This window comes from Dysidea avara, unplaced genomic scaffold, assembly GCF_963678975.1.
Source record: "Dysidea avara unplaced genomic scaffold, odDysAvar1.4 SCAFFOLD_4_1, whole genome shotgun sequence".
Classification (NCBI taxonomy): Eukaryota; Metazoa; Porifera; class Demospongiae; order Dictyoceratida; family Dysideidae; genus Dysidea; species Dysidea avara.
In genome coordinates, this window is record NW_027078057.1 from 25,110 (window position 1) to 45,550 (window position 20,441).

At 37.3% G+C, this 20,441-nt stretch overlaps 1 protein-coding gene across 3 annotated transcripts in view; it reads right to left on the reverse strand.

The window, feature by feature from the left end:
- Positions 1 to 1,498: 1,498 nt before the first annotated feature.
- The window catches only part of LOC136246163 (CUB and sushi domain-containing protein 1-like), a 51,301-nt gene continuing 32,358 nt past the window's right edge, over positions 1,499 to 20,441 (reverse strand). For 2 of the 3 annotated variants that reach the window (XM_066037613.1, XM_066037612.1), the window contains 9 exons: positions 13,860 to 14,036; positions 12,083 to 12,195; positions 10,962 to 11,257; positions 8,297 to 8,578; positions 7,881 to 8,034; positions 7,736 to 7,828; positions 7,569 to 7,682; positions 7,423 to 7,508; positions 1,499 to 1,871 (listed from right to left, as the gene is read on the reverse strand). In XM_066037613.1, coding sequence (XP_065893685.1) covers positions 1,679 to 1,871; positions 7,423 to 7,508; positions 7,569 to 7,682; positions 7,736 to 7,828; positions 7,881 to 8,034; positions 8,297 to 8,578; positions 10,962 to 11,257; positions 12,083 to 12,195; positions 13,860 to 14,036 — 1,508 coding nt within the window. In that variant the 3' untranslated portion in view covers positions 1,499 to 1,678. The remainder of the gene's footprint in view (positions 1,872 to 7,422; positions 7,509 to 7,568; positions 7,683 to 7,735; positions 7,829 to 7,880; positions 8,035 to 8,296; positions 8,579 to 10,961; positions 11,258 to 12,082; positions 12,196 to 13,859; positions 14,037 to 20,441) is intronic. The other variant, XM_066037614.1, reaches the window with a different exon arrangement.

The following is a 20,441-nucleotide window of genomic DNA, read 5'->3' on the forward strand; positions in this document are numbered from 1 at the left end:
GATATAGCTATACATAATTTTATTCCTTGCCATAGCTACCTGTAGCTACTGTGCTTTTTACTGTCATCAGCCTAGTCGCATGCGTAAATATTTTTTTGCAAGTCTTAATTCTCTCTATACTTACACCAGTTAGAAGGCTGGGATTGTTATTACAACCCCACATGCCACAGCTAACATGTGGCTAAAGTGGTCTAATTACCTCATTCACACCCTTTCCACCATCCTATACCCATCAACAACATCATCTGCTGGCTAGTTCTGTCATAAGTTCAACTGGTTAGCTACGTAGCTAACTATCTCAATAGACCATTGTGTCTCTGTCTATTAGATACTAATTATAATTCACCAAGACTAGCTATACTAATGATGTCAATTATGCAACACACCATAGCTATAAAATAGCTTGTTACAGTGCTGCAGCAACTAATACCTGATCCATGACATGTAACACTCTCCCACCCATAATAATGTGGTGTGCCTCCCACAGTGTCTAATAACACACAAGTTAGTGTGGTATGTTGACAGCATATTGCAATATTCATTGTTTGCCATTGCATGGTCTATTAATTTACTTTGTTATGGTACATCATTAACTACATTACAATTTCAAAAGTTTATTGTCAGACAGGTAGCTACTATGTGTGTCCAGTGTCCACCAACATCTTGTTGTGGTACTCCCTTATAATACCTAAATCATCTTCATCAATGTGGGGTATGGTTGGCTCGGATTAATCACACTGGTGTCCAATGATTTATAGTCAACTACTTTCCCTAAACCCTTTACCAAGCAGCAAGAAAGATTGGTTGATAACATTCAACTGGGATTTAGCAGACAGTGTAATACAACAATTATGCACCATCTCTACACTATATATGCATACTAGCCTTTTTTTGTGGCTCATACTATCAACAACTAATATGCAATACAATGAGGTCACCTCTTATGATGTGGTGGATAAAGTGTAGGTTGTTATGGGTTGGGTCCTGTTTTCAGCATTACACAATTCACCCACATGCTTATATGGCATATGTCACTTGTCTAATGAATATATATAGCTGCAGATTAAAGTTAATGTGCTACCATACAAGTACTGCTTGTGTGGTCTAGGATAACATAATGATATACATAGTTAGTTAAGTGCATCAAAATGTTTTCAATGATTTGTTGGTTTCTTTTACCATGGCTAGCTAGCTACACCTTGTGAATAAAAAGAACACTTGATTTGTGTACGTTACTGAAACTTGCTCATGATCCTATGTGTAATGTTATTCCACAGATTTTAATCCTGTTTATGACAAGGGGATCCAGACAGGATTCCATTGTAAACCTACAGCACTAATTCGTTTAGTGACTTGCATAGATTCAGCTGCTGTATATTTGCCTGTGCATCCATATTGTTCAAGAGGAGGGTGGCATGATGCATGTAGTATTTATTTGTAATAAAGCAATACTGCAAACTGGACTCCACAGAAGTTATAATACATTAATTACTGCACCTCATTTTTCCCTACAGCCAGGACCTTTGGTTGGTTCTACTGTAGGTGACTGTTAATGGTCGAATTTGGTAAAAAAAAAAAACTACAGCTGGATAATACATACATGAGTCTTAAAGCATTGTGTTGCTCTAAACTAAGCTACATGAGTAACCGAGTGATACACTATGGAGTATTTACATAGTTATTGCTGCTTGTATGCAGACTGCAGATCAGGATAAAGGTTCTTAGCATATCCCAGAGGAGCTCCCAACTTCATACCATCTTGACCAGTAGCTTTTTTATCCTCATCAGACCAACCCAACAGGTAGTTACCATTACCAGCTAGTAACTTTGTGATCTGTCCAAACTGTGGTCTTGATCTTGGATCAGGATGCCTGCAAAAATATTTTGTAAGATTGTTCTGTGTTAAAAACATGTAGAGGTCTTCAGAAGAATTTGGGAACATGTATTTTACAGATGTGATTACGTCATGTTAATAATAGTCATGATAATCTAAAACATTACATGCTCTGGACATAGGAAATATTAATTTTAACATGATCTCAGTATAGCAGTTGATAGAGGCTGTTTTAAAGAAACAGTAAAGGATGAATGTTTTTTAGTGTTGATTATCCAGCACTATATTTCGAAGGAAGTCAGTAAGTAAGCAAGTAAGTGTGTTTTAGTCACCAAGAAATTTTAGGTCAAATGTGAAGTTCAGTTTACAAGCCACAATTAAGCAGTTTTAAACATTCCATGACCAAAGTGACCTAGTGTTCCGTAAAACATCACGGCTATTAACGTGATGTCATAAATATACATATTCTTAGAAAATTTTATGCAACATTTCTTGAGGCTATTAAATTCAATAGAAATCTGTGGTGGGGTTACTAAATAGTTAGTAACCTGTGGTTAGTGGTTGTTTACTACATTCATCAAACAAAAATTGGCAAAGCCATTCAAATTGTCCTTACTGATAGCTAGCTCACTTTCTAGACAAGACAAGCATTATTAACATTCAGATCTAGGCATTTGGTACACCGATGTCACGGTGTGATGCTGACACAATAAACTCGAAGGATAATCTTGATGCTAGCACCTACAGTTTGCAATTGCTTCTTAAAAGCTTACTTTCTAGACAAGACAAGTTGACGTGATTCTAGCCTGGCACAGCAACTTCTTGATACTGCACTATTGTCATGTAATCTTATGAATGTCACACCGGTACAGTGGCACTGACACAATCAACTCGACTAAAGAATAAACTCCAATGCTAGCACATACAGTTTGCCACTTTTCTCACTCTTTTTTTACCTACTTCATTCAGGAAAAAAATTAAAATCATTTAGAATAGGTTGACATCAGTTTCTATGCTATTTTGAGCCCAACGTAATTAATTGTGGGTAGCCAAGCCCAGATCATCCTCAGATCTTTAAATAGTATAGAAATCTTGTTCTAACTAATACTTAGATTTTCTGACAACCTCTATTATGTGACTGAATTTGACAAAACAAGGCACACAAATCCAATTTTCTGACTTTAATCAACTGTAACTTGACTACTCAATAAACTATTGACCTAAATGTTTCACAAAATTCTTCCGTAAATACCAGGTCAAAATTTGAAACTAATGGCATATTCTTACATTGAGCTATGATGCTTCCACCACATCACACTTTATGCTTCAAAGTTATAAAAGTGGATGTGTGTGGAAGCCTTGTTTTGTCACATATATACATTGAAAATGTCATGAAATTTAGACTTATATGGATACTTGACAAATAAAATCAACATGAAAGTGTTTAATGGTTTGCTCAAAGTTTCTCAATAAAGGCAAGGGATAGGGTGTCATGGAGTTTTAGAGTAGAGGCTTGCAGTAGGAACATCAGACATTGTAAAATAAAGATTGTGGTACTCTAGTAGAACAGCCATGATCAAGACACACGGTAGTGTGTCGTGCGGCCCAAGAAGCCGGCGCGCCACACTAACAGGAAGAAAGAAAATGTAATTTTCACACGTATGTAGCTCTGTGATCCCTTATCCAACTGGAACCAAATTTTCTACACAAGTGCCAGCCAGGTAGGGGAATCTACATACCAAATGTGAAGAAAATCGCTCCAGCCATTTCTGAGATATAGCAACCAAAATTTTATTTTGATTTCTTCATTTTGTTCTTATTCTTCATTTCGCACACTTCGCAAAATTTGCCATAAAACATGAATGCATGCTCCAATTGGGCTGAAATTTGGCACACTTAATGGGTTCATTACGGCGGATCTTAGTACCAACTTTAGTAGGAATCCGATGAACATTCACGAAGTTATGACTGATTATTTGCGTAAAATAAGGTCGAGATTCTGTCATGCCCACAGGGTAAACCCCTTGGAGGAATGAGTTGAAAATTGCTATGTAGATGGAGTAAGCATCGTAGGAGTGTCCTTTGTGGTTTGAAAGAAAGACCATGGAGATATGACACAAAACCCAACCTGTGTCACAATTACACGACCAATTTTTATGAATAATTTAAGGAAAGATTAAAAATTTTAAGTTCGATTTTGGATCATAGAAAAAAAAGTATGGAAACAAGGGAGGTCACCTACACTTGCAGATATACTAGCAAACATTTAATCCTTTCCAGTCTATACCCAAGACCAAGACTGAATTAGGGATTAAATGCTCACTAGTATATCTGCAGGTGTAGGTGATCTCCCTTGTTTCTATACTTTTTTTCTATGATCCCTAATCAAACTTAAAATTTTTCCGTAAATTTGTTTGTTTACTTTTTTTGTAACATTATTATGACTGGTAAACCCACGTATACCGCATCAAAAGAAATGATGGCACCAGAAGTAATGTTTTCATTTGAACATGTGCCCCAGCTATCAAGCACTGCTTCGAAAGTGCGGTGGCTATTACACTTCGCTTTCAGCTATGCTCAACCCGTTACACAGCACTACAGATGAAAAACAGTAGAAGAAGTGCCTCTGCAACAATTCAGTCACCACGAAAATATGACAATTTGTGCAACCTATCTATCAATTACTGCCTTGAAAGTGCAGTGGCCATTACGCTTTGCTTTCAGCTATGTTCAGCCCGTTACACAGCGTTACAAACGAAGAACAGTGATAGAATCGTCTCTGCAATCAGTCCAGTCACCACACAAAATATGGACGATTCCCGTTTACAAATGTACTGTAGGGAAGCCATGCACCGTGCTACCACGAATCAACACCTTGGACTGTCAGCAAAAAAAAATGGGACATAAAAGGAACAAAGGTAAGTCTATGATCCATGCATTGTATGTACTGTGGTATGCCAAAAGGCACGACTTGGGACAAAGTGACATTGAACAGCGAACAAAATCAAGCCCATATCCTTAGCCGTTATCGAGTTACGCTTGCCTGAAGGCATCAGGCAGGAAAGCGGGCGGGCGGGCGGGAGAGCAGGCTGGCGGGCAGGCAGGCAGGTAGGCAGACAGGTAGGTAGGCAGTAGAAAATTCCATTGAATAACTTTTTGTTTAAAATTCTGTAACAATTTATTGGAAGCCTTTAAGATCATACTGAAAACACTTTTAGGCTTGGTTATACCTAACCAAGATGCCAGGGTGGAGTTGTGAAGCTGGTTTTTGGGTGAATTTTTTGGCTAGGAAAATCCAAATCTCCATGATCCCTAATATACAGTACTACCATACTGTATGATAAAACTATTAGTTTTCACGCCTACCAGGCAAACCAGTTAGAGCAATGAGCTGAAAATTGGTATGTAGCTGGAATAATAATCATAGAAAGTCCTTGCAGTAGTACAGAAGAATCGGATTACAAAACACTGAGTTATGATTCGAAAGCCAACTGCATGTAGCAAATGCGAGATCAAGATACTCTAATAGAACAGTCACCCTAATAGAGCATTCAGCTATGTTTTATAACTTACTCCATTATAGAATTATATTACATTGCAAGTTATTCTGTAGGGAATTTAGCTATAAACAGTTAATCTGATAGACTAGTCAGCTACAGGGAAGTCGCCCTGTAGAGAGTTCACCTAAAAACAGGTCATCCTGTAGAGAGATCAGCTAGAAGAAGTTACCTTGTAGAAAGTTCAGCTACAAAGAAATAATCTTGTAGAGAGTTCAGCTGCAAACAAATCACCCTGTAGAGATATCAGCTAGAAGAAGTCACCTTGTAGAGAGTTCGGCTACAAAGAAACCACCATGTAGAGAATTCAACTGCAAATAAATCACCCTGTGGAGAGTTCAGCTACAAAAAAATCACCCTGTAGAGAGATCAGCTAGAAGAAAGTCACCCTGTAGAGAGATCAGCTGGAAGAAGTTACCTTGTAGAGAGTTCAGCTGTAAACAAGTCATCCTGTAGAAAAGCTCAGCTACGAACAGATCACCCTGCAGAGAGTTCAGCTAGAAACAAGTCACCCTGTAGAGAGATCAGCTAGAAACAAGTCACCTTGTAGAGAGATCAGCTAGAAGAAGCTACTTTGTAGAGAGTTCATGCAGCTACAAAGAAACCACCCTGTAGAGAGTTCAGTTACATTTAAAGTCACCCAGCAGAGAGATCAGCTGCAAACAAGTTATCCTGTAGGAAATAATTGGCATGCAATAATATATGTAATTTGTATAATATTACTGATAAAATCAAAAATAGTTAAACAATTAAAAAAATCTGCTTTAAACCTTGATTATGATTATTCTTCCTGTGGTAAGGAAAAAATAGGTTATAAAAGCTCCAAAGCCGGAGCCAGCTTTTGGGTATAAAAAATACAAAAAGATATCTAATCCAAAACAGCCAAGCTGTAAAAAAAAGTGCGGCCCCAAAAAGGCTGTGGTGAAAAAAGGTCTTGGCACAAAATTCACCTGAATTGTTGTTACTAAAATTTTTACCGTTAACCTACCATTACAGCCATTTCTTGGCCGCCACCTTGGATATCACATCTTTTTTTATCATAGCCTTTTTGGGGTTCTTTTTTACAGCTTGGCTGTTTCGGATTAGATATCTATAACTGCAGTTAATAAAAATCCTTGCTACATTCCTACATGAGTCTCTCTGTCAAAATTGTCAAAAACAAAGTTTTCAAACCTTAGATAACTCAGTCCAGGCTGTTACTGAGCAGTGGATTATTACCAAGGAGGAAATTTCTTAATTTTAGCAATTAATTCCATTTCTGACAATTGACTTGTAAATGGTTAGCTAATTATCTAATAATTGTATTGTCATGAATTTTTACAATTTATATCAGCGATCGCAAAATTTACTCCTCAAAACTAACTTGCTACATAATAGCTACAGCATATTCAAAAACAAGAAAGTTTAATAAAAAAAAAAATTAAAACAGGAAACTGATATGCTTGAATTGATTCCTATAAATCAATTCTAGCTACAGCCTACTCACCATGATTAGCTACCTTCCAGAGTTGAATTAATTACTTTAGAGAAACAGGCAACACATATTTATTGAGTATACAGCATATGAGAGTTTGCTTCCCTTGATTGTTCGCTAAAACAGGGGTACATACAGAACTTTAAAAGGATATTTCACCTGCTGATCATAGTGATAATATTGTCTGACTGCTTTATTAGAGTATTTCAATCACTTTAACCACTCTTGCTCAAGAGATAATATCTTGCGGTAGGTTACTTTCAAGTAATATGCTTTTACAATTTTGCAACACTATTATAGGCTGTTGGTATCAGTGATACATTAATTAGAGAGGGTCACGTGCGTATTAATTCAGTATTATTATTGCGGTGAGACAACACTTCATAGTGTGTCCTATTCTATGGTGGATTCTGAGTAGAGAAGTTTGAAATCTCAAGTTTCAATTGTAAGCATTCCTTGAAACTGCCTTGGTTATTTATGAGTGCATTAATTACCCATCTCTTACCCTCCCTTATTAGAGTGTACATAATGATAGCTCTTTTAAGAACAATACATACCAACATTTTATCATCATCCTGTAGAAGGTTCTGGGACAACCAGGAGGAGGCGGGAGCCTATAACCACTATCAACTTTCTGCAGTGACTACATATGTCATACACACAATATTGCAATAGCATAGCAAGTACTATGATGTTAACAAACTTCAAGATTAGACACATCATCAAATGGTTTATATCCCAAAGCCCATATCTCATATAGCACAGATCCATAACTCCACACATCACTTTGAACTGAATATTTCCTGTAGTGGAGTGCCTAAATCGATAAAGAGAGCATCTCAACACTCAATAATACAATGGGATTAATACCTCAGGAGCTGTCCATTTTACTGGTATTTTTCCACCTTTCGTGATGTAGTAGTTTTCATCAAGTAGATCACGAGACATTCCAAAGTCAGCAATCTGAAGATGACAAGATAGTTTTATATATGTAATAACAACTAGTTACACATACCTTGCATGTACATTTTTCAGACACCAGAATATTTCTAGCTGCCAGGTCTCTGTGTACAAATTTTTTACCATTGAGGTATGTCATTCCTGCTGCAATCTCTTTACAGAATTTTAGCAACACTATCGGTAATTTCGCATGTGTTATGACCTCATCTCTGTAAGGTCAAAATTTACACAATAATGTCTGCATGAAATAACAATAATGTACACTGTTTTGTAGTTGACAAAGTACACTGTTCATTTTTGACATGTGATATCGCTGGTGATAGCTAACTCTGTATACCTGACTAAGAGCTAGAAACCACAAGCCATTACATCTTAATTTGTAACTGCTAGAATCAGTGGAAGTGCTGCATTCCAACTTACACGATGGTTTCATTGACCAAGCCATGCAAATATTTATAATTATTTACTTACGAAGGGCGAAGTTCTATCAATAGATTGCTCAGATCTCCACGAGACATATACTCCAACACAATCATGACAGGAGCTTCTGTCACTACACCATAAAGCTTGATCACATTCTCATGATCAAATTGGCACATTATGGCAGCTTCCTGGAGGAATCGTACTCTTTCATTTTCATTTACATCACTGTTTAGAGTTTTGAGTGCCACTTCTATTTCTTCATCAGGTGATGATATCCACATGGCATGTGTAACTACTCCAAACTCTCCTGCTCCCAATTTTTCTAAACTTCTGTAAGAATATAACTATATTATATTATCTACAGGGATGAAGAATTTTATACTGCCAAAGATTTGACTTTATGCATGCATTGTCCTATATATTCTGTTCGAGTTCACCTGAGCCCTCATTTCTTGTTAATAACTCTTGTTACATGGGGTACGTAGCTGCCCAAAACATTTAGTATCGCTATGAAGCCCTTTAAATTCCAGAACTATTAGTAATTTTTGATAGGGCAAGAACAAGTGAGTTATGAGGCTTTAAAAATATCCTATATGTTTAGTACGGATAATTCAGGCACACAAACATGAAAACATGCTTGTTCCAGTGCAAAACCATTACGATTGGGTGGTTAATGAAAGAAAATGGAAGAGGAAGGCGAAGGGATGAATAAGACTAAGTTATGGGATATTCAGGGCTCAAACCTGAAAGTAAATGAACAATACTAGTCTTTATCCAACACCACGGAGTTGTACAGCCACACACAGCCATCTACTTGTTGAACAGAGCTCCATTTAGGCCCAAGACTGCTTGTACAGCTCGCCACTGGGCTCAGAAAAAGTAGCTAGCATAAGCAGACTGGTTAACCAGGCTGGTAGTGACAGTGAAATCTGATAATGTGTTCATGTAGCTTTGTGTATGTGACAAAAAATCAAACCTGCTGTTGTGGGCAATAAGGCCAGTTTTGCCAGACCAAGTCACATATTTGGTGGAGGCTCAGGTGAATGTGTACAGACTATACACAGTGCAAATAATTGATTGGTACAGTAACACTGGTAGTACATTTGATATGAGACCAATATCTTAAATTCATCAAGGTATAGTCTTATCTTATGTACTTATTCATACTTTGAAGAAAGCAATTCGCACCATAAACTTTTACAAGCCACACAATTTACATCAGTGTATGCACACTTAAGTGTACAAAAATGAAGCAAATATATTTTAACACTGAGATTTGTACAAATCAAAAGCTTGCAGAAATTTTTAAGATGCCAATTTGTATGGTCTATATAGACAAAAACTTAAGTATAGTATGATTATCCCCCCACATAATTCAGTTTATTGGTATTATGCGACAATACCCATTTATACATATACAACTGTTACATCATAGTATTATAGTGATATCGCAATGGTACTTAAAGATCTAAACTAAAAGATGTAAATTCATAATACAGTACAACCTATCTATTATGGTCACCCTTATGGTAAAATTGTCCTGGCTTTTTTAAGCAGGTGGCTAGACAGGTTTCTTTGAATACAAGTGACACATTTGAGAATTTACAAATCGCCTAGGTGACCCAAGGGTGAATCCAGGGTTTGGCAAGGGGTTGCACTACAGTAGTTGGTATATGAGTTGGTATATGGAGCAGGGCTGTGCCCCCAGAAATGAAAGGTATTTATACGCTTCAGGACTGAAAATTTTGATTTAGTTTTATGCACAAATATTACAGTGTATGTTTTCTTTATAAGTGGCCTGCATTGATCAAGGGATCAGTGACAGTGCAGTTGTGAGCCTCAAGGGCAGCCCCAGGAATTTTGGCGACTGGTTTCCAAACTTTTGCTATACACAAATTTAAATCTAGGGGGTATGGGGGCAAGATTCTCCAGAAAATATTGACAGTTTAAAAATGTAATTAAGTTAGGTATAATGTAGGCTGCTTAATTGTGCTTGCTTCTGGTACAGTATCAGGTGCAGACTAAAGAGTTAAGGGACAGAGCAAATTTGACATTTGAAGCATACAGAAGGCATGGATGTTGTTCTGGGGGTCTTGGGGTATGTCCCCACGAAGACTTTCAGATTTTGACACTCTGTTATAAGATTTTGGAGTATTTTTTACTGTGTGTTGGCACAGGTAAATAAAGTAGCTAGCTAGCTACTTACAGTTCTTAAGAGAAATACGAAATGTGGCTGTTCTACAGTATTAGAGTGGTTGACTGCTCTATTAGAGTATTTCGATTTTCGATCTGAACTTATGTACCATTGCAAATCACTGTAAAATATAATTTTGATTACCAGTTTCTGGAAACCTCAGAAACCCCCCTAGATTTGCCCCTGAGCCTATTGTCATATAGAATGGCATGCAAAGGACCATGTTTACAAAAAATCCTAGCAGGCTAGAGTTTTCAAACTCAGATACAACTGTGGAGGATTCTTAAATGATTTGTGGTGACTGCTCTATTAGAGTATCTTGATCTTATACGGAGTTTTTTGGGGGGGAGGGGGCAAGTACCTCCCATGGATCCACCACTGTGACCTAATTACACAGTGACCTGGTTAGACAGGTTTCACTGATTTATAGTACATTACTATCTACAGAAAATGATCTTGTGTAGAAGTTGTATGAACAAATATAATGCATGAAACTTTTACATAGTATACACTACAAACCTGACTTCATGATGATTGATTTTATGAATTTTTTTCCCTTCAAACTGTTCATATATTTTGTTGACATTTGAAGGTGGTTCATGATAAATGGGTCCATAATCCTCATTGATTTCGAACGGTTCATCATATATCTGCTTCTCTGTTTCCAGTGTAATGATCATTGCATTAGGTGGAGAGTTAGGTGTTTCATATATTGATGTTGGTAATTGAATTTGATTTTCATATGTTCCATTCATACTGGACAAGGCTGTATCCACAACTGCATATTTAAGTGAATCAAGGCCCTCATAGTCTGGCTGCATATGGTGTAAACATAAAGTGTAACAAGTTATTAATACTTTATAACAAATATGTGAAAATGCTTTGCAATAATTATACAAGCCATTCACATGCTAAAGCAACATAAGTGTGAAGGGTATTTGATGTTGCTTCGTATAATTACTCAGAGATTGTGTTTGGGTAGTGAACAACAATTCTCACAGCCTAACTAATCCTATTAGTTTGTTCTATGTCTAGAAATAGATTGCATAAACACTTACTGATATCCTGGTCATGGAAAATCGCAGCAGTTTGAGTACTAGAGAAAATCGCTCCGAGCCAGACAACCAAGAAGTACAATATAACACTAAAAGCACTGCCTTGCCTGTGTGTATAAAAAATACAGCACTTGGGGGGTGTCTCGAGGCAAACACAGCACTTAGCTTCACCACGTGCATTAGCCTCTCGACACACCCACTTGTACTGTATTTACTGTACACACGCGTGGCGGTGCTTTAACTCTAACTTAATGTTGCATGTATAAAGGGACCTTGAAATAAAGTACTCTAATAGACCGTATATTTTTCTGAGTACTTCTAAATTCTAATATCTCACAAGACCATCATGTTACTCACTTCAAGATTTCAAGCATATATATATATATAGACTTATGAAAGTACTGACCACAAATGTGTCCATATATACATGTCGTACACAACAACAAGGGTGGGAGCATGCATTTACCATTCAGATGTATGTATGTATGTATGTATGTATGTATGTATGTATGTATGTATGTATGTATGTATGTATGTATGTATGTATGTATGTATGTATGTATGATGTAAGCACAAACTTTTTACCTTAGCTGGAGGTGTTGTTGCAAAGGAGGATTCTTCATATATTGCATTATGAATGCTGGCAGTTGCACTAATATGGAAATAAGTTCCTTGAGAATTTTTAGTATCCTTAGTATCTAAAATCAAAAGGAAGTGTATCATGTATCATAGGAACAATTATGCAAGCATTCAATATCACACTGGTATGACCAAACTAGGCTTGAGTACATTATGCTTTTTAATTACCTATTATTCTTTCTGACAATTCTTTTTTTATTCACCTATTATTCCCAAAATTATTCCCAAATATTTTTGGAGTAATTCCTGGAATGGTAAAAGTCAAATGGATATTTTTCTGCAGCCGTAATTATAACCACTTGCAAGCATAAAAAAATATACCCAAAGATTGAGATACTCTAATAGAACAGTCACAACTAAACTTGTCTGGCTGTTCTATTAGGGTAAGTGATTGCTCTATTAGAGTATCTTGATCTTTTTGCCCAATTTTGTGCTAGCAATGATTGTGGATGTTCCTTTACGAATTTTTCTGCAATACTACACGAATAATGTGTGAATTCTAATTAATTATTTTGGAAGATCATCCTATTATTCCGGAATTATTCCTGATTCTTTTTACCACCGATTATTCCAAAAATTATTCCGGCATAATGTACGCATGCCTAGACCAAACAAACTTTCCCTGAAAAGAGGAGGAATTAGGGGCTTGGTGCATCATAGATAATATACCCCCTGGATTAGAAACTAGTAAGCGCCACTGGTTACAGGCTGGTTTTGCACCCCAATGCCCCTTCAATAACAAGACCAGTTTCTTTTTGGCGAAAACAAGACTCAGCACTGGTAAAGGGTTCTTTCTCAAGATGCTTTGGAAGTCAACAGCAAGTTTTGAGGCAAATTGACTCTTTATTGTGTGAATGGTAGAAACAAATGAAGGTGAGATGTGATGGTTTGGATGCATTTAAGGAAAACACCAAACCCTGTATGCTATGCCAGACCAGTCTGCAGAGCATTATTTGATGACTTCGTGGTATAAATATATTGTGTAACGATACTGTTTAGAATCACGGAGTAAATGTGCTTCTGGCTTTGCCAAATATACTATCTCAAAAACCTGCCAAAGAAGATATGGGAAGGTGTATTACCTATTCTTTATAGCATATTTACCCTTGTGATACTTCCTTTTTCTACCTACAGTGCTTAGTTTAGCCAAGAATGTGCTTCCCCTACAGCATGTAATCCACTATTGTAAGACTTCTAACCAAAGTGACGTAAAGTGGTCAAACTTACCAAAACAATTATCATAACAACACCACAAGTCATTCTCATTACAAAATAAAGTTGTTAATGCCATCGTTCTGCTGTAATGGGATTAAATTTGTTGAAGCGTGAAACCAGCCTAAGGACACTGGCTCTTGTACAAAGTCTATGGGCATACACCGCAGTTTCCAATCGGGGGGGGAAGATATTATCTATGGTTGCATACATACAAACAGCATATACTCACACAATATGATATGTGACCGAGTCTGACAACTGGGGTTTATAGCCAGAAAATACATGTGTTTGCTTAATAATGTGTATCTCCATTTCTGTATAAGCTATCACAATTCCATAAGTTTCAGTAAAATCTCCGTAAATTTCTACATAAGTGGTGAAAATTTAAATAGTTACCATGTCCACAGAAAACTTTATACTTAGAAATTATGGTCAAAATTTGACTGGCTATATGCCCCATTTTGTCACGCCGGGTCACATATATGAATGGATATGCAGACTACAGTACCTTGAGATGATACTCTGCTGGAGGTGACTGGATATGCTCTTTTCAGTTGTGATTTTCTTTTACAAAACAATACTATTAGTATTATTACAACAATGACTATGATTAGTACTGCTGCTCCGACTGCTACACCGATAATAACACCACCACCAAGAGATCCTGAACTACCACCAGTGCTAGCTGAAGATGTTGATGATTATTATAACACACATTAGACTACAAAATGTTAACTTTTTATATCAAGACACACGGTAGTGTGTCGTGCGGCCCAAGAAGCTGGCGCGCCACACCGTGGGTATATTGATAGGAAGAAAGAATACGTTATTTTCACGCCTTTGTATCTCGGTGATCCCTTACCCGATTGTAATCAAATTTGATAACAGAGTTGCCCGCCAACTAGGGGAGTTCACATTCCAAATTTGAAGGAAATCGCTCAAGCCATTTCTGAGATACGAGCAGCCAAAGGTTCGGTTTTTTTTCTTCGTTTTCTTTTTTTTTTCTTCTTCGTCTTTTTGCACACTTGCAAAAATTGCTATAAAACGTAAACGCCTACTCCGATTGCCTTGAAATTTGGCACACAGAAAGGGAGTCCAAAGACGAATCCTAGTATCAAATATGGTACAAATCCGATGACGAGTTAAGGATCTATAGACGTTGTCGTAACAAAGTTACTGCTATGACTCGCTCAGCTAAACAACAATATTTATCTAACCTGGGGTCGAATTTAAAGCATGACTCTTCCAAGTTTTGGAAGCATTTTAGCCATTTGTCTTCTCATCAGAGAAGTCAATACCAGACTAATTCGGATTTTACTAGTGAAGATATCAATGAACATTTTCTTTCTGTTGCCCAGAAAACTGTTAGTGCATTACCATCTTCCCATACATCCCCTACCTCATATATTACTATAAACACTGATGTGTCACCATTTGAATTATCTGAAGTGGATGTTCAGGAGGTTGTTGAGTGTATTTCTCATCTGGATAGTCATAAGGCGGTGGGGGTTGATGGAATTCCAGCAAAGTTTGTTAAGGCCTCACCTTTGTGCATGGCTGTGCTTTTGACTAAGTTAATTAATAAGAGTATTTCTTCAGCTGTCTTTCCGGATTGTTGGAAATCTGCTGTTGTAACGCCAATTCCAAAATCACGCAATAGTTCATCGTTGTCTAACTTTCGTCCCATTTCAGTTTTACCAATCTTCTCCAAGGTATTGGAAAGAATTGTATCTAATCAGATGATTGATCATTTCAACAAGTATGATCTGTTCTCACAAAGACAGTCTGGCTTTTGTTGTGGACATTCAACTCAGGATGTTCTTCTGCATGTTTCCAATTCTTTTTCTGGTGCTATCGATCGTGGGGAATATGTAGGCGCTGTATTTTTGGACCTAGCTAAGGCTTTTGATTGTGTAGACCATTCTATTCTGTTGCAGAAGTTGGGTTGTTATGGCTTTGGTGATAGTGCTCACTCATGGTTAAGGAGTTATCTGAATAATAGAACACAGCGAGTTGCATTTTAAGGTTGTTTGTCATCTAGTGGGCCTATTAAAGTTGGAGTTCCCCAGGGTTCCATTCTAGGGCCCTTACTTTTTTCTATTTATGTCAATGACTTGCCAAGTGTTATTTCTTTGTCTGACATTAATATGTATGCAGATGATACTGAGCTTCACTTTAGCCATGGTGACCTTTCTGTTGTGGAAAAAACCTTCAAGCAGATGTAGAGAATGTTTCCACTTGGCTGGTTGTTAATAGATTCAAATTGAACGTGATTAAATCATTATGTATGCTCATTGGTTCCCGCCAGAGAACTGGAGGGCTGAATCTCACAATAATGTTGGATAGTGCTATCTTGAAGCAAGTTTGTTCTACTAAGTATTTGGGTGTATATTTTGATCGGCATCTCACTTGGCAGGTTCATGTGGATTATGTTCTTGGTAGAGTTAAAAGGAAACTTTTTGCTATGAATCGGGTTAGGCCGGCTTCCTCTAGAGTTCTGCAGTTGCTATATCAAGCTTATATTTTACAGGTGTTGGATTATTGTGATACTGTGTGGTTACCATCAAATTCTAGTAGTACTCGTCGTTTGGAAAGACTCCATTCTAAGTTTACATCATCTTTCCATTCCTCTGATAACTTTAACTTCCGATCATCTTTAACTGAAAGGCATACTTTTCACACAGCTGTACAGGTTTTTAAAATTCTCAACAAGATTTCCCCTCCTTATTTACATGGGATTTTTTCATATGCTGTGGATGTTACTGGTCACTCTGGTAGAAATTTACACCGATTATTTGTTCCAAGTGTTAGAACTAATTATGGAAAACAGTCTTTGGCGTACAGGGGTATGGCCATATGGAACAGATTACCTAAAGCACTATACAGTGCTAAAACTGTGTTTAAAACATTATTTTGTACATTGTAATTCTGTTTTGTTGTGTATGTATGTACTTATATTGTATTGTATTTTTTTTTGTTGTGCTCTCAGGGCATAGCTGAAAAACAGCCTTCTTTGGCTGACGCTATTTTCCCTGATTAAATATCATTAAAAAAAAAAAAATCTATAACCGATTATTCACGTAAACCAAGATTGATTTGTTGTCACGCCTACAGGGTAAACCGCTTCATGGAATAAGCTGAAAATCGTTTTGTGAATAGGGCAACTATTGTAGGAGTGCCTTTTGGTGGTTTGAAAGCAATCGAAATAAAGATCATGGAGATATGACACGAAACCCAAGGTGTGTAACAATTGCGCGATCGAGATTCGTGAATAAAAATACCAATAATGTGCATGTCTACCTAGCAAACCGCGTAGAGCAGTGAGCTGAAAATCGGTATGTAGCTGGAATACTCATCCTAGAAAGTCCTTGCAGTAGTACAGAAGAATCGGATTACAAACCACTTAGTTATGAGTCGAAAGCCAACTCTGTGTAGCAAATGCGAGATCGAGTTACTCTAATAGAACAGTCACCCTAATAGAGCATTCAGCTAGTTTATGACTTACTCCATTGTAGAGTTCTATTACATTGCAAGTTATTCTGTAGGGAGTTCGGCTGCAAACAGTTACTCTTATAGACAGTTAGGCTAGAAGCAAGTCACCCTGTGGAGAGTTAAGCTACAAATATCACTGTAGAGATTCAGAACATTACAAGTTACACTGAAGAGAGTTCAGCTATAAATAAGTCATGCACCCTGTAGAGAGTTCAGCTACAATTAAGTCACTATCTAGAGAATTCAGCTACACACAAGTCACTGTGGAGAGAGTTCAGCTACAAACAAATTACCCTGTAGAGAGATCAGCTACAAACAAATCAACTTGTAGAGAGATCAGTTACACACAAATCAACCTGTAGAGAGATATATATATATAAGCTAGAAACAAATCACCCTGTAGAGACATCAGCTAGAAACTAGACACAATGTAAGGAGTTCAGCTACAAGCAAATCACCCTGTAGAGAGTTCAGCTAAAACAAATCAACCTGCAGAGAGATCAGCTATAAGGATCACCTTGTAGAGAGTTCAGTTACAAAAAAATCCTGTAGAGAGATCAGCTAGAAGGATCACCTTGTAGAGAGTTCAGATATGAACAAATCACCTTGCAGATAGTTCAGCTACAAACAAGTAACCCTGTAGAGAGATCAGATCACCCTGTGGAGTGTTCAACTACAAACAGATAACCTTGCATGCAGAGAGTTCAGCTAGAAAAAGTCACTCTGTAGAGAGAATCCTGTAGAGATTTCATCTACAAGCAAATCACCCTGTAGAGACTTCAGCTACATTTCAAGTCACCCAGTAGAGAGATCAGCTGCAAGCAAGTTATCTGTAGGGAATAATTGACATGTAATAAATATATGTATTATATATCTAAACCAAAACAGCCAAGCTGTAAAAAAAGAGTGTGGCTCCCAAAAAGGCCAGGATGAAAAAAGATGTGAAATCCAAGGTGGCGGCCAAGAAATGGCTGTGATGGTAGGTTAATGGCAAAAATTTTAATTACGACAATTCTGGTGAATTTGCGTTGCCTCCTCCACTAGGATTCGGCACCAAATTCACCTAAATTGTTGTAATTAAAATTTTAGCCATTAACCTATATACCATCACAGCCATTTCTTGGCCGCCACCTTGGATTTCACATCTTTTTTCATCCTGGCCTTTTTGGGGGCCGCACTCTTTTTTACAGCTTGGCTGTTTTGGTTTAGATATCACTTCTTTTTGTATTGCAAGTCACATAGCCAGCCATTAACTGGCTTTGGTGCTTCCTTCTAACTTGTTTTTTTTTCTTTTCTGCAGGAATATTGGAACAAAGGAAGAAATGTTGTTAACAGTTTTTTGTCTGATTAAAAATATTTGTATATTTAACAATGAAAGATGATTTTGTTTCCAACACATATTTCTACCGGGTGATTTGTTTGTAGCTGATACCTATAAGGTAACTTGTATCCAGCTGATATCTCTACAGGGTGATTTGTTTGTAGCTGATCTCTCTACATCTCTCTATAGAGTTATAACTTTCTCTATAGAGTTATAACATGTTTGCATAGCTGAACTCTTTACAGAGTGGCTTTTTTGATTGATTGCTGAATTCTCCAGCTACAAGGTGACTTGTTTGTACTACAGAGTGACTTATTTGTTGCTGAACTCTCTACAGAGTGACTTACTTGTAGCTGAACATTTTGTAGCTGATATAAATGAACTCTCTACTGGATAGCTTTTTTGTAGCTGAACCCTCTACGCAGTGACTTGTTTGTGGCTGAATTCTCTACAGAGTGACTTGTTGTAGCTGAACTCTCTACAGGGTGACTTGCTTGTAGTTGAATAGTCTATAGGATTAACTTTTTGTAGCTGAACTCCATACAGAATAACTTGCAATGTAATATAATTCTATAATCAAGTAAGTTATAAACGTAGCTGAATGCTCTATTAGAGTGACTGTTCTATTAGAGTATCTCGATCTCCCATATGCTACACGTAGTTGGCGTTGGAATCATAACTCAGTGGTTTGTACTCTGATTCTTCTGTACTACTGCAAGGACTTTCTATGATAATTATTCTAGCTACATACCAATTTTCAGCTCATTGCTCTATGCGGTTTGCCTGGTAGGCGTGAAAACTAATAGTTTTTTTATTCATAAAAATCGATCGCGTAATTGTGACACAGGTTGGGTTTTTGTGTCATATCTCGATGGCCTTTAACTGAATTCCTTTCAAACCACAAAAAGGCACTCCTACGATAGATACTCCATCTACATAGCAATTTTCAGCTCATTCCTTCAAGCGGTTTACCCTGTGGGCGTGACAGACCTTCGACCTTATTTTACGCAAATAATCGGTAATAACTCCTTGAATGTTCATCGGATTCCTACCAAACGTGGTACTGAGATTCGCCTTAATGAGCTCTTTAAGTGTCCCAAATTTCAGCTCGATTGGAGCACGAATTTGTGTTTTATGGCGGATTTTGCAAAGTGTGCAAAAAGAAGTAGAAGGAAAAAACAAAGAAAAAAAACTCTAAGTTTGGCCGCTCATATCTCGGAAATGGCTGAAGCGATTTTCTTCAAATGTGGAATGTGGACTCCCTTAGCTAGTCGGCACTTCTGTAGCAACTTTGGTTTCAATCGGATAAGGAATCACGGAGCTACAAAGGTGTGAAAAGCACGTTTACTTTCTTCCTGTTAATATACTCACGGTGTGGCGCGCCGGCTTCTTGGGCCGCACAACACACTACCGTGTGTCTTGATATATAATTTGTACATTTAGTGATGAAGTCAGTATTAGTTTAAGTATTTAAAATCTGCTTCATCTTTTTCTCCATCCTGTAGTAAAGAAAAAAGATAGGTTAAGAAGCCCCAAAGCCTAGGCCGGCTTTGGGCAAATACAAAAAGAAGTGAAATCTAATTCAAAACAGTCAGCTGTAAAAAAAGAGTGCGGCCCTCAAAAAGGCTATGGTGAAAAAGATGTGAAATCCAAGGTGGTGGCCAAGAAATGGCTGTGATGGTAGGTTAGTGGTAAAATTTTTAATAATGACAATTCAGGTGAATTTTGTGCCAAGACCAAATTCACCTGAATTGTTGTTTTACCATTAACCTACCATCACAGCCATTTCTTGGCCACCACCTTGGATTTCACATCTTTTTTCACCATAGCCTTTTTGAGGGCCGCACTTTTTTTTTACAGCTTGGCTGTTTTGGATTAGATAAATATAAAACTAAATTATTTCTAGACATTGACAAAATGACTGATCAACTGACTGACTGACTGACTAATTGACTGCACTAATTTTTTTCAAAACTGTTAGTCTTTATAGAGGACCTTAATCCCCTAATGGCTGCAATTGGATTTTTCTGACATGATGGTATCATACAGTACGGTAGTACTGTATATTAGGGATCATGAAGATTTGGATTTTCTTGGCCAAAAAAATCACTTAAAAACCAGCTTCACAATATCATCCTGGCACCTTGGCAGTATTGGTTGGGTATAACCAAGCCCAAAAGTGCCTTCAGTATGATCCTAAAGGCTTCCAATTAATGGTTACAAAATTAAAAAATATATTCAATGGAATTTTCTACTGATGCCTTCAGGCAAGCGTAA